Source organism: Anopheles coustani, chromosome 2 (genome assembly GCF_943734705.1).
Source record: "Anopheles coustani chromosome 2, idAnoCousDA_361_x.2, whole genome shotgun sequence".
Classification (NCBI taxonomy): Eukaryota; Metazoa; Arthropoda; class Insecta; order Diptera; family Culicidae; genus Anopheles; species Anopheles coustani.
Window position 1 is genome coordinate 60,992,178 of NC_071289.1, and position 11,218 is coordinate 61,003,395.

The window sequence follows — 11,218 nt, forward strand, 5'->3', positions numbered from 1 at the left end:
GGAAAGCACGGTGAATTACCGCCATTTTTGAAAGGTCAAAGAAATACTGCTTTACACAAGGTTGTTATAGCTCATCTAGACCAGCTAACTTGCATTTGTTGTTAACTACCTTGGTAGCGACGTTTCGATTTAGTGATGGGCATACCGAATGAATTTCATGTGAATGATTCCGTTTCCGATTATTTCGTGAAGAGTGCGTGTGTTAAATTCGCCTACCTTCAATAATGCTTTAGTTTAATTGTTAGTTTTTGATAATCTTTGATTAACTTATAGACTTTTGGCATGCTCATTTATATCGGAAGATTGGCAGTTGGCTCAGTTCGTAATCTTACGAAATAAAGTACTGCTGGGTACGAATCGAGCTACCCAGCACTAGCTCGCTTCGGCAAATATGTCAAAACTACAAACAACTTGTCGGTCGGTCGATGAAAAAATTACCGATATTGTATTTTTCGCGTAAAGTAGTGCATTTTATATTAATTCAAGTGTTGCTTTTTGATAGTGCATTATGGACAGCGATCTAGAGGTAAATGGTTTTCCTAAAGGGTTAAATCTGCTAGTCCAGAACATCGCTAAATGCAGCGAACGAAACGAAGGTTATGTATGGGACACTTTTGTTGATACGATACAGTTTCACTTGCAGCAACAACAAACCAATGGTTCAATGGTACCACCGCCAATGCCCTCTGCTGAACTGTTGACCGGTGATTTCGAGGAGGTCGACGGGGAATGGCCCGGACAGATGGATCCCATGGTAGAAGCAGAGCAAGAAAGTGAACAAGCTGACCTATCCCCAGCCGACGACCAGCCGCAGCTGGAGGAAGAAGAAGAGGAGTCACAACGGTCGGTACTGTCGCCCCCACCGTCGCTAATGTCCTTGGAAGTGGAAAATCCCGATGAGAGCGAGAAACGACAGGCCGAACTCGTCCTTCCCAAGGCGCTCGAGGATGTACTAGCACTGAAAACTATACGCGCTCAACAGCTCGATGCAGAGGACACTCTGGACAGTCCTGGAGCTGTCCTGCCGGGCTCGTCATACCTTGAAGGTGAAGGGGCAGTGGAATCGGATGACGAAAATGCTAACGAGCCGCCACTGGTCGACGGTGAGGGAGACGATTCATCGCTTCAAGAGCCGGACCAGGGTCTAAACCGGGTTGAAGGAAAACAGGACAAAAATCGAAGAAAGAAAAAACGAAAGAAGGAAAATAGAAAGGCACGCCGGGAGCAGATGCAAAAGGCCCACGAACAGCGCCTGCAACATCAACAGCAACAGCTGGAAAAGCCGTCAAAACTAACGGTCCCGGGGAAAAAAGGGCCTGGCTCGAAGAAACCACCAACCAGCCAAGAGTCACAGGAAGACGTTGTGGAGCATTCGGAAGAAGAAGCGCGTGCTGATACCGACAACCCGCCCTCGGGAGATGAGGAAGAGGGCGCAGATAAGGAGAAAAGTATGAATAACTTGAACGGTCGCAAGCAGAAGGCTTCGGATGACGACGAGGAAAATAAAGAGGATGATCAGCAAACCAATGGAAGGAAGCATACCGAGGGCGATGAGATGGAAACGGAGGAGCAGAAAGATGAGAGTGCAGAGAATGATAAAGAACCGGTTCACATAAAATCACGCAAACAACGTTCGGTGAAAGGGAAGAAAGGGGCGAAAGAAGTCGTTGCAGCTACAAAACAGGATGACCCACTGGAGGGTATCGAGATAGAGTACGTCCCGGAGAAGCTGTCCTTTACCGACCTGGATCCGATGTATCGACAGTTCTATCAGGTGTTTGAAATCTTCAAGCTCGACACCAAATCGAAGGATTCCCTGCGCGCTGGTGAAGATGCGGAAAAGGAGCGGGCGGCCGCCGAGGCGCAGCGGAAAGCGGAAGAGCGAAACGAAGACGATGATGACGACGACGACGACGACGATGACATGGGCGACGACCGGGACGATAAGGATGACAAGGAGAAAATCTCCAAGCGGAAGCTGAAAAAGCTGACCCGCCTTAGTGTGGCCGAGCTGAAGCAGCTCGTTTCACGACCGGACGTGGTCGAAATGCACGACGTGACCGCGCGCGACCCGAAGCTGCTGGTTCAACTGAAGAGCCACCGAAACACGGTACAGGTGCCGAGGCACTGGTGTTTCAAGCGCAAGTACCTCCAGGGCAAGCGCGGTATCGAGAAGCCACCGTTCGATCTGCCGGCGTTTATAAAAAAGACGGGCATCATGGAGATGCGCGCCTCGCTGCAGGAGAAGGACGAGGCGAAAACGCTCAAGGCGAAGATGCGCGAACGGGCGCGGCCGAAGATGGGCAAGATCGACATCGACTACCAGAAGCTGCACGATGCGTTCTTCAAGTGGCAGACGAAGCCACGCATGACCATCCACGGCGATCTGTACTACGAAGGGAAGGAGTTTGAGACGCGCCTGAAGGAAAAGAAACCGGGTGACCTTTCCGAGGAGCTGCGCATTGCGCTCGGCATGCCGATTGGGCCTGCCTGTCACAAGATCCCTCCACCGTGGCTGATCGCCCAGCAGCGTTACGGACCACCGCCGAGCTACCCGAACCTAAAGATACCGGGACTAAACGCGCCCATTCCGGAGGGTTGTTCTTTCGGGTATCATGCCGGTGGCTGGGGTAAGCCACCGGTGGACGAAAGCGGAAAGCCACTGTACGGCGACGTATTCGGGATGGCCGGCATAGACGGCGAGGGTGGCATGGGCGAGGAGGAAATCGATAGAACCGTTTGGGGCGAGCTGGAGTCCGAGTCGGAGGAATCGTCCGAGGAGGAGGAAGATGAGGGTGAGGATTTGGGAGGTGCGGGTGCACCACCGGACGAGAGTGGCCTGATCACGCCAGCCGAAGGTCTGGTGACACCGTCCGGATTGACCAGTGGCGTCCCAGCGGGCATGGAAACGCCGGACACGATCGAACTGCGCAAGAAGAAGATCGAGAGCGAGATGGAGGACAACGAGACGCCCGTGCTGTACCACGTGCTACCGGAGAAGCGAAACGAGCGCATCGGAACGGCGATGATGGCTTCGACGCACGTGTACGACATTGCGGCTGCCGGAGGTGGAGGAGGTGCTGCGGCGGCCGCAGCAGCAGCAGCATCCGCAGCGGCAGCTGGCGGAGGAGGCCGTGCGGGACGAGGTGGGCAGCCAGTGGATCGCGAGGGTATGATAGAGCTCGCACTCGATCCCTCCGAGCTCGATCTGGACAACGAAGCCATGGCCCAACGGTACGAGCAGCAGCTGCGTGAACAGCAGAGCCACCTGCAGAAGGAGGACCTCTCGGACATGCTGGCAGAGCATGTGGCGCGACAAAAGTCAAAACGAAAACGACAGCAAACCGACACTACTAGCAAGCAATCGAAGAAGTACAAGGAATTCAAGTTCTAAAAATCTCCAACCTCGGGGCACCTTCCGTTTTACTTCCGCGCTCGTGGTCTCCGTGTTTTCCCAGGCGAACTCTATAACACACCGGTATCGGTCGATTGTTATCGATTGTGGCCATCCATTGATAAGCAACTTTTAATTTTTGTATTCATCAAACCTACCTAAGGTTCGACACGAGAAAAGTAAACAAGCAAACCTTACATGAAACTAGAAATAAATTCCATTCTTCCTTTCTTGTGTTACGAACAGAAAAGGGGTCCTATATAACCTGTCGATGTGGGTCTTTTGTGAAGTTTGATTTGATGACCAAATCGTCCAAATGTGTTGTAGAAATGAAATCCAAATCCTTCAAATTCCGTGTATTAGAATAAATAAAGGAATGATTTATTGGCAGCTTAGTGGCCATTGGTCGCTCCGTCGCTAGGTTACACCAAATTTACAGCAGTATCTGATACTTGTACTGCTTTGGAACTTTCGAGATTATCATCCGACCATCGTAACTAAGCGACGCGAACATCCACGGATCCGCTGTGCTCCACTCGACCCCGTACACCGAATCCTCGTGCTGATCGAAAGTCTGCAACAAACCATCGGCCAGGTGTTCCCGCAGTTCACCGCTCCCACCGGCTGCTCCACTGCTGCCAGATTCCGTCTCTCCTGCTGCTCCACTGCCCACTTCGGGTGCCTCGGAGCTTACGCTTCCGGCACAAGTCAGCAGCACCTTCCCGTCGCTTCCGCTAGAGAGTAGCAGCTGGTCATGGAATGTGTTGAAGCGCACACTCCATATCCAGTGGTGATGGTCACTGCGGGCAAACACGTGCTCCTTGGTGTTACGGAAGTCCCAAACCTTCAGCACACCATCGTCACCGCCCGTCGCGATGTGACACTGCTTGTTCGGATTGCAGTCGAGATCCCGCACCAGCTGACTGTGTGCTTCGTCGATGGTCCAGACAACGTGGTTTGGATCACGAACGTCGTAAGATCTATCGAATGATATGGGAGTAATGAAGTTGTGTTTCGTGTACTAGACGACCCCACCAAACCAAACCTACCTTACACTGCAGTCGTGCAGAGCAATGAATTGATTGCCCTGGTGAAAGTGCGACCATCGTCCGGTTGTAAATTTGGGAACGTTTTTCGCGTTGATCTCCGCCGCCACGCGGGTTGCCGCCTCGGCCCGGTTGAACAGTACGATCTTCCCGTCGATTACGCAGGCCAACAAGTTAGGGTCAGTCTGATGGAACTCGGTGGTGCGTATTTCTGCTCCGTAACCCTCGGTTGCGAGTTTTTCAACCTGTGCGAACGCAAGAAACTCCTGCTCGCCGTCAACTGACTCGAGCGACTCGGGTAGCGTTAGCAAGGCCGCCTGCATTGCGATTTGCGTTCCCTTGAGCCAACTGTAGCAGCTGGCCAGCAAGCGCGGATCGTGAGCACTCGCATTCAGCTTCCATACCTCACCGAGTGGATGGGCGAATATTCGAGATCGCAACGCCGAACTGTCCTCGTTCAGGTCAACGACGTGCAGCTGGTTGTTGGGCTTGAGACTCTGCGTGGCCACGAAAAATCGGACATCATTGCTCTCGGCCTGCTGGGACGCTAGAGCTCGGGCCTACACCGTGGGACGAACAGTTGGAGAATGTAAACCCAACGTTTTACTGGTAACGACAGAACTTTCAATAACAATAATCACCTGGAACTCTAGCCCATAGACGAGCGAATTATTGTCTTCCATCGTTAGATCTGTTGTTTTTGTGGATAAGATTTGACATTTGTCGTTTTCAGAGAAAACGCCGACTGTTTTGTTTTCATCAGTGACGTCACGAATATTGTAAATATGTAGAGACAATTGGGGCTCGGTAGGCTCTGAACGAAATGTGGAGACAGAAGTTTAGAATAGAATAACCCATATGTTTAACAAAATCAAGCACCAGAAATTAAAATATGATGAATGAAGGAAAGAAACAAAACAAGGTCATAGGACAATAACATATGATACATGTTATTATTACTCCCATTTACTGCAGAACACATGGAAAAACAAAATGTTTAAATCTGATGTGCAAGAATATAAATTTACTATCATATGGTAAAAAACGAAACCAACGCTTCTTAACACACATTTGAGTGATTGATTTTATTTTTCGCACATTTTACGCGCTTCGGTTCCGTTAAACTTAATTTTTGTCATTTTCTGTCAGCTTTTTCAAACTATATCCCTTGTGATGAACTAATCTTGTTCGTGGTTTAGTGGGTGGGGAACTGCGGTGACCAGTAATAAATCCGAAAAAAGCTTTAGTGTGGCGAAAAAGTGTAGTTTCCTAATTGGTCATTTAAAAAAACACAATGGGAAAAACTAACGGCTCTCAGTGGCTCGCAACACAAAGAACGTTTCTCCATATTAGACGCGCTTTAAATTACATTCTTCCTTGGCCATGTCCTTGTTGTCGCACACATTTAAATTAAATCGTCCGTCCGCCTTATACACACACAAAGCTTATTATAAATACACGATTCATTATCATCGCAGCGGTGATTCCTGGTGATGTAGGTTTGGAGTTGCTCTGCTCTTTTTATGTATACTTTTAGAATCGCACATATCATTGGAATGCGTACCTTTAATTTTTTTTCAGTTGATTTCGGGATGGGTAAGCATACAAAAATCTTCAACTTTTTTCATGACCGGACATAAAAGGTGTAATTCGTGGGAACATTTATCAAAATGACACGTATAAAACGAAAGGAAAACATAAATAACAATGAAATATTAAAAAAAAAACAAACATTTCAAACGGTACCACAGAACCATTCCTGTTAAGACTTAAGCATTCTCAATTTCATGAACTCATAAAAAATTTAATTTCAAAGCCAAGATTGGTTTTATGCAGCTTGCGTAAATATGGGTCAAAAATAAGAACAGAGCATAAAACGCCACCTCATCGTTAACTAAAATATAATGCGATTGATTGACTGGCTATTCATCTATCCTTAAATTGCTCTACTAATAAAAAGGGATATAGGTAGGGGGATTCACGGTGTGGAGGAGCAACCACGGCCCTTCGTTTAGGAGTCCTTATTTTTCTCGTAAAAATCATCCAGATACTTTTTGTACTCGACCTGATTCGGCCACAGTTGGGAAGCTTGCGAGTTAAGCGGACTATCGTTATTTGGTTCACCGAGCAGGGACTGGATGGAGAGCAGGATTGTCCGCACATCGTACAGGGCGGACCACTTGTCCTTCAGGATGTCAAGGCAGATCGAACCGCTTAGGTCGACGTTGGGGTGAAAGCAGGGCGTGATAAACTTCACATTCGGCGCCGAGTACGGGTAGGAGTTGGGAAACTCGAGCAGAAGCTTGTACTTCTGGCCCTTGTAAACCGTATCGTCCGGGCCGCTGATCGTACCGATCCATTTGAAGAAATTCTCCCCCTCCGGGAAGGCAGAGATTGACTTTTCCGAGGACAGCATCAGAGCCATTAGCTCCTTTTGGAGTCTGTGTTGAGAGTGGGAAAGAAACAATTCAATTAGTATAGTTTTTGTTGTTTTTTTTTTAAAAGAAAATTAGAAAGATGGCTTCCTACAACTGATTGCCTTGGGTCAAAGACCTCTTGCAAATGACGATATCATTAATTCACACAAGAAACGAATGCTTGATCTTCAATTATCGACTTGGGAATGCTTGATTTCAAGTTTCCCGGTGTACAAAGCACCCCGCTCGTACAAATGAGATCTAGACTCTGTTATCAGTTTAGAAAACTAGTATTCAAATGCGGGATACATAATACTATATGGAAGACAAAAGACCGCCATGGAGAAAATGGTGCGCTGGATATCCGATCGAAATTTTTGTTAACGGTGCTGCCTAACCTCCAACCCTTCCGTACATACACGCATACACGCGCATTGAAAACGCGCTATTTGTATCGGAGTAAAACAACTCCAGAAACACTCGAAATAAAACGTCTGCAGAAGCAAAAATGCTTGCTAGAGAGCTTCACGACAGCATGGGATGGAAATGCAATTAGATGTTCCAGCGATGAAGTTAGAAGCATCTGGCAGATGGTTGCAAGAATGCAAATAAGCGCACTTGGGATATTGATGTCGTATTGCAGAAAAGGTGGTTTGCATGCCATGAATGTGGAAATTCCCGTTTTTCTTCTCCTATTTTTTCACGTACCGTTTGCTAACTGCATGGTTATTGTTGTTTATCAGCGTCTCGTCGTTCTGTTTCGATGGGTTTGAGGACTGTGCGCGCTCGGGGTTAATGTTTTGGGCCATTCTCTCGATCGTTTGTACCACCTCGCACCTTCTTAAACACCTCTGCTTTCGCCTCCTTCGCCACGACGCTCCTTATACACCAGTTGTGGATGGATGGAGGATTCCCTTCTTTTCACTCTGGGTGTTCGTGTGCCCCTTTCCGCTATGCGCGTCAAATACGCGATAATCACGCTGATCTCAAAGGGGGGAGGGGTTCTGCTTCGCTAGCGTTAGTACACTTTCCCAACGATACTACTTTCTTCGGTATCTTTTCTTAACAGCTGTGCGAAAACCCACAGACTGCTGTTGTTGCTGCCTATTTCACAACTCCACTTTCTTTCCAACGAGCACAATAGAAGAAAGAACGCTCACCGTTCATACACGGAATGATGGTGACGAGCAAAACCCAAAGAATGTCACACACTTCTATGCTGCGCGTTGCTTTTGGAATATCTATGATCTTTGTTTCTAGCCAACTTTTCTGGGCATTTAGTACGTTGAATTCGACTTCGAACAACGTTTTCTCGCTGCCAAAAGGCGTTTCAAAGAAATATAATGCCCGAGTGCGACCGATGCTTCCAACTAGCGCTGAAACTTGTACTTCACTTGATCAGAAAAGGGCGAAGATGCTTCTTGACATTCGGTTTATACTCGTTGCCTGAAAGATTGTTACAAAAACGCTCAAAATACGCTCTTATTACCGATCTGAAAGAATAATCATAAGAAATTCAACTTATTGAGACTGCATTAAGAATGTTGTACGCGAATAGACACAAACACTAACCATTTGGAGTATTTTACATCGAGAAATATCCAAAAACAGTTCTTCAATTTCCGTTGTGCTACCTTCTTTTGAAATAACCGTCTCATTCAACGTCAAAAGCGTTGGTTGTCAATAGTGACATTAAAGAGTTACTTACGTTACGCCCTAACAAACTGTCATTCATAAACTTCGCAACGCAACAAACAGGAAAATAAACATTTGTAGCGTTTGTCCTATTTACGACGCGTTTAAGTTGATTCCGTGCATGAATAAGTAAAATTGTGGTTTATACAAGAGTATACTTACTCAGATTCTTATTTGTGCTGGCCGTGTATGTCTAAGAGTGATTGAGAATGGTTTACATTCATTTCCCTTCCAACTTAACAGAGGAGGAGCTGATGTTGCAAGCCAAGTATGCAAAATTGAAAAGAAAAAAGAAAGCATTGCAAGCGCTGAAAGCGCCCAAACAGGAGCCGGAAAAGAATTTGCTTCCAAAACGTCCCGCAGACGCCAGGGATGCACGTGAGGTTGCACGAAAGTTATTAAAAAGCGGTGCTATATCAGCAATCCAGAAACCGCAACCGAAGCAGGATAGTTCCTTCAAGCGACCGAAAGGACAGGAAAGAAAAAGAGCCCCACCAGAATTGACACCCGGAGGCCAATATCAATCGTTCGGGGCGTCGACGGAATTCGACAACATCAGTTCGTCTACAACCACCCCAGCGTCCACCAATACCGGATCGGCAGCGGCCACTGCTGTAGAACGTCCGACCAGTCCAGTGGAAAAGGAAACGAGCCGCGTCCAAAATCTCTACCAACAGTTTGCAAATGAGCGTGACAAAGAAGAGCAAACGGAGAAGGCCAAACCTGGCGATGCGTCTAAAGAAAAGCCACGCTCCGGTAACACCGTTTACGTGTCGGGTAACAAGGTTACGGAAGACTTTCTGAAGAAACATTTTAGCGAGTTTGGCGAAATTCTTAATATTTCGATGGAGATCGAAAAGGGGCGTGGATTTATCACGTTTTCAAAAACCGAATCGGCCGATAAGGCTATAAGCGATCTTCATTCTAAGACGGTTGGCGGTATACAACTGCAAGTGCAACTGGCACGCCGACAGCCGCAGATTAATCCAATCAATGACGCTGGATCTTCCGCGGTCTGGTCTGCGTTGGCAACAAATCGTTCACAGAAAGGCAAACACAAGGATAATCGAGAGTTAGTTTGCTATGATCACGATGATATTTTTTAAGCGAAAAAGTGCTGTTTTTAAGGAAAATATAAGGACATAAAGGATATGAATGTATGCTATTCGAAATGAAATATATATATATATAAATCATAAAAGAGAAAAGGCGATCTATTTGTTAAGTTTTTTTACACTGTAATTTAACTTGATTTAAATTTCCCAAACAAAAGCAGGTTATTTTACCCAGTAAAAATAATCAACCATTGGAGTATGACTGAAAAAACGCTTCGTTTTGACATTTCGTACAATTGTTTACAGCAACATTTGTACTGCGTACCACAGCTGTTTTCAACTTGCGAAAGTCGATTCTTTACGTGCCCATTTCTTGTTCTATCGCCGAAATGATGAATTCCGAAATGAGTAGTAGTATGCACTCGGGTCGGCCGGAAAGTGATTTCAGTATTGAATGCTTTCAAAATTATACTGCTCCCGAGGTGTTCGTCCAAGGTTTGGCTGGATTGGTTAATCAGACGGATGTGGAAGTGATGATACGCGCCCAAAAGCAAATGTAACCCATTCTACAATACGATTTGTTTCTAGTCCACGCAATTCTTCATAACAAAGTGAAATGACCGAGCATTATCTTTCAGGTTACAGCGCTTCGAAAAGACCAACGAAATGCTGCTGAACTGCAACGCGCTCAGTGCGAGTAGGTTGAAGATTGCCACCGATGACTTTAAGAAACACACCAAACTTCTCCACGATATGAAGAAAGATTTGGATTACATCTTCCGAAAGATACGCACGATTAAGACGAAAATCGGAAATCAATACCCTTCCGCATTTGCCGAGGCGGAGGCTAAGAACAAACCAATGTGTATAGACGAGGAAGAGGAAATCGATACCGCTAGTCGGGCCGAAACGTTGGATGAGAAACCGGATCAAAACGACAGTGCCGGGGGCTCTGTTTCGACTCCAGTTAAAGCGTCGTCAAGCAAATGTAAGCCATCGTCCGGTCAGAATGAAGGAAGCGTTAAGGAACGAAAAAAACTATCCGCGAGTGGAAGTAGAGAAAATTCAACCGTAGGTTACGTCAAAATGGAGCAAAGCCCGGAAAATCGTAAATCTGGGGGCGGTTCCAGCGGTGAACAGAAGCGACGATCGTTCCGATCAGCGCAAAGTAGCTCAACGGATAATTCTAATGATTCGTCCGATTGTACGTCGGACACCGGCTAATAAGCCCCGTTTTGTATGAAGTATGCTGTATTGATCTCAATAGTTGAATAGCAGTTAGAATTAGGTTCTGTATATTCAAGGTTCGTTTTCTGTTCATTTAAAATATTTAACAATCTGTAGATTAGCCGCAGTTCGAGTTTATCCCATATTGACCTGTTTTGTGTTAAGCAAAATAAAAATTAAAGTTAATTATTTTTCGTTGCCAAACTTGTGGAAAGATTTATTTATTCACAGCTACTTCATCAATTGAAAAGTATAATATCCCGAATGAAGAAAAAAGATTTACAACTTTTTCCCACAAGGTGTGTATTCAATTGACACGTAGAATCAAATCTGACACCGGTTGGTTTTGTTTGGATTTGTTATTGCGTACTTATCGCCATCGTC

At 46.3% G+C, this 11,218-nt stretch overlaps 5 protein-coding genes across 6 annotated transcripts; 3 read left to right on the forward strand and 2 right to left on the reverse strand.

Moving 5' to 3' along the window:
• The first annotated feature begins 386 nt into the window (after window positions 1-386).
• LOC131262301 (splicing factor 3B subunit 2) lies at window positions 387-3,658 on the forward strand. 2 transcript variants are annotated; one of them, XM_058264274.1, is made up of 2 exons: window positions 387-526; window positions 644-3,658. In XM_058264274.1, the coding sequence occupies exons 1-2, from the start codon at window positions 509-511 to the stop codon at window positions 3,392-3,394; spliced, it is 2,769 nt and encodes a 922-aa protein (XP_058120257.1). In that variant the 5' UTR covers window positions 387-508; the 3' UTR covers window positions 3,395-3,658. The 2 variants fall into 2 exon arrangements, with proteins under 2 accessions (XP_058120257.1, XP_058120256.1); XM_058264273.1 differs by having other exon boundaries at window positions 421-526; window positions 632-3,658.
• An 86-nt stretch (window positions 3,659-3,744) lies between these two features.
• Window positions 3,745-5,123, reverse strand: LOC131262302 (EARP-interacting protein homolog). The gene is made up of 3 exons (XM_058264275.1): window positions 5,082-5,123; window positions 4,444-5,000; window positions 3,745-4,374 (listed from the first exon to the last, which is right to left on the reverse strand). Exons 1-3 carry the CDS (start codon window positions 5,121-5,123, stop codon window positions 3,828-3,830), a joined length of 1,146 nt encoding a protein of 381 aa, XP_058120258.1. The 3' UTR covers window positions 3,745-3,827.
• Window positions 5,124-6,097: 974 nt separating this feature from the next.
• On the reverse strand, window positions 6,098-8,309 carry LOC131262063 (ubiquitin-conjugating enzyme E2 C). Its single transcript, XM_058263977.1, has 2 exons — window positions 7,566-8,309; window positions 6,098-6,881 (listed from the first exon to the last, which is right to left on the reverse strand). Exons 1-2 carry the CDS (start codon window positions 7,664-7,666, stop codon window positions 6,452-6,454), a joined length of 531 nt encoding a protein of 176 aa, XP_058119960.1. The 5' UTR covers window positions 7,667-8,309; the 3' UTR covers window positions 6,098-6,451.
• A 303-nt stretch (window positions 8,310-8,612) lies between these two features.
• LOC131263415 (negative elongation factor E) lies at window positions 8,613-9,750 on the forward strand. Its single transcript, XM_058265612.1, has one exon. The coding sequence runs from the start codon at window positions 8,762-8,764 to the stop codon at window positions 9,656-9,658; it is 897 nt and encodes a 298-aa protein (XP_058121595.1). The 5' UTR covers window positions 8,613-8,761; the 3' UTR covers window positions 9,659-9,750.
• A 192-nt stretch (window positions 9,751-9,942) lies between these two features.
• On the forward strand, window positions 9,943-11,032 carry LOC131263657 (kxDL motif-containing protein CG10681). Its single transcript, XM_058265889.1, has 2 exons — window positions 9,943-10,163; window positions 10,246-11,032. Exons 1-2 carry the CDS (start codon window positions 9,997-9,999, stop codon window positions 10,829-10,831), a joined length of 753 nt encoding a protein of 250 aa, XP_058121872.1. The 5' UTR covers window positions 9,943-9,996; the 3' UTR covers window positions 10,832-11,032.
• Window positions 11,033-11,218: the final 186 nt, after the last annotated feature.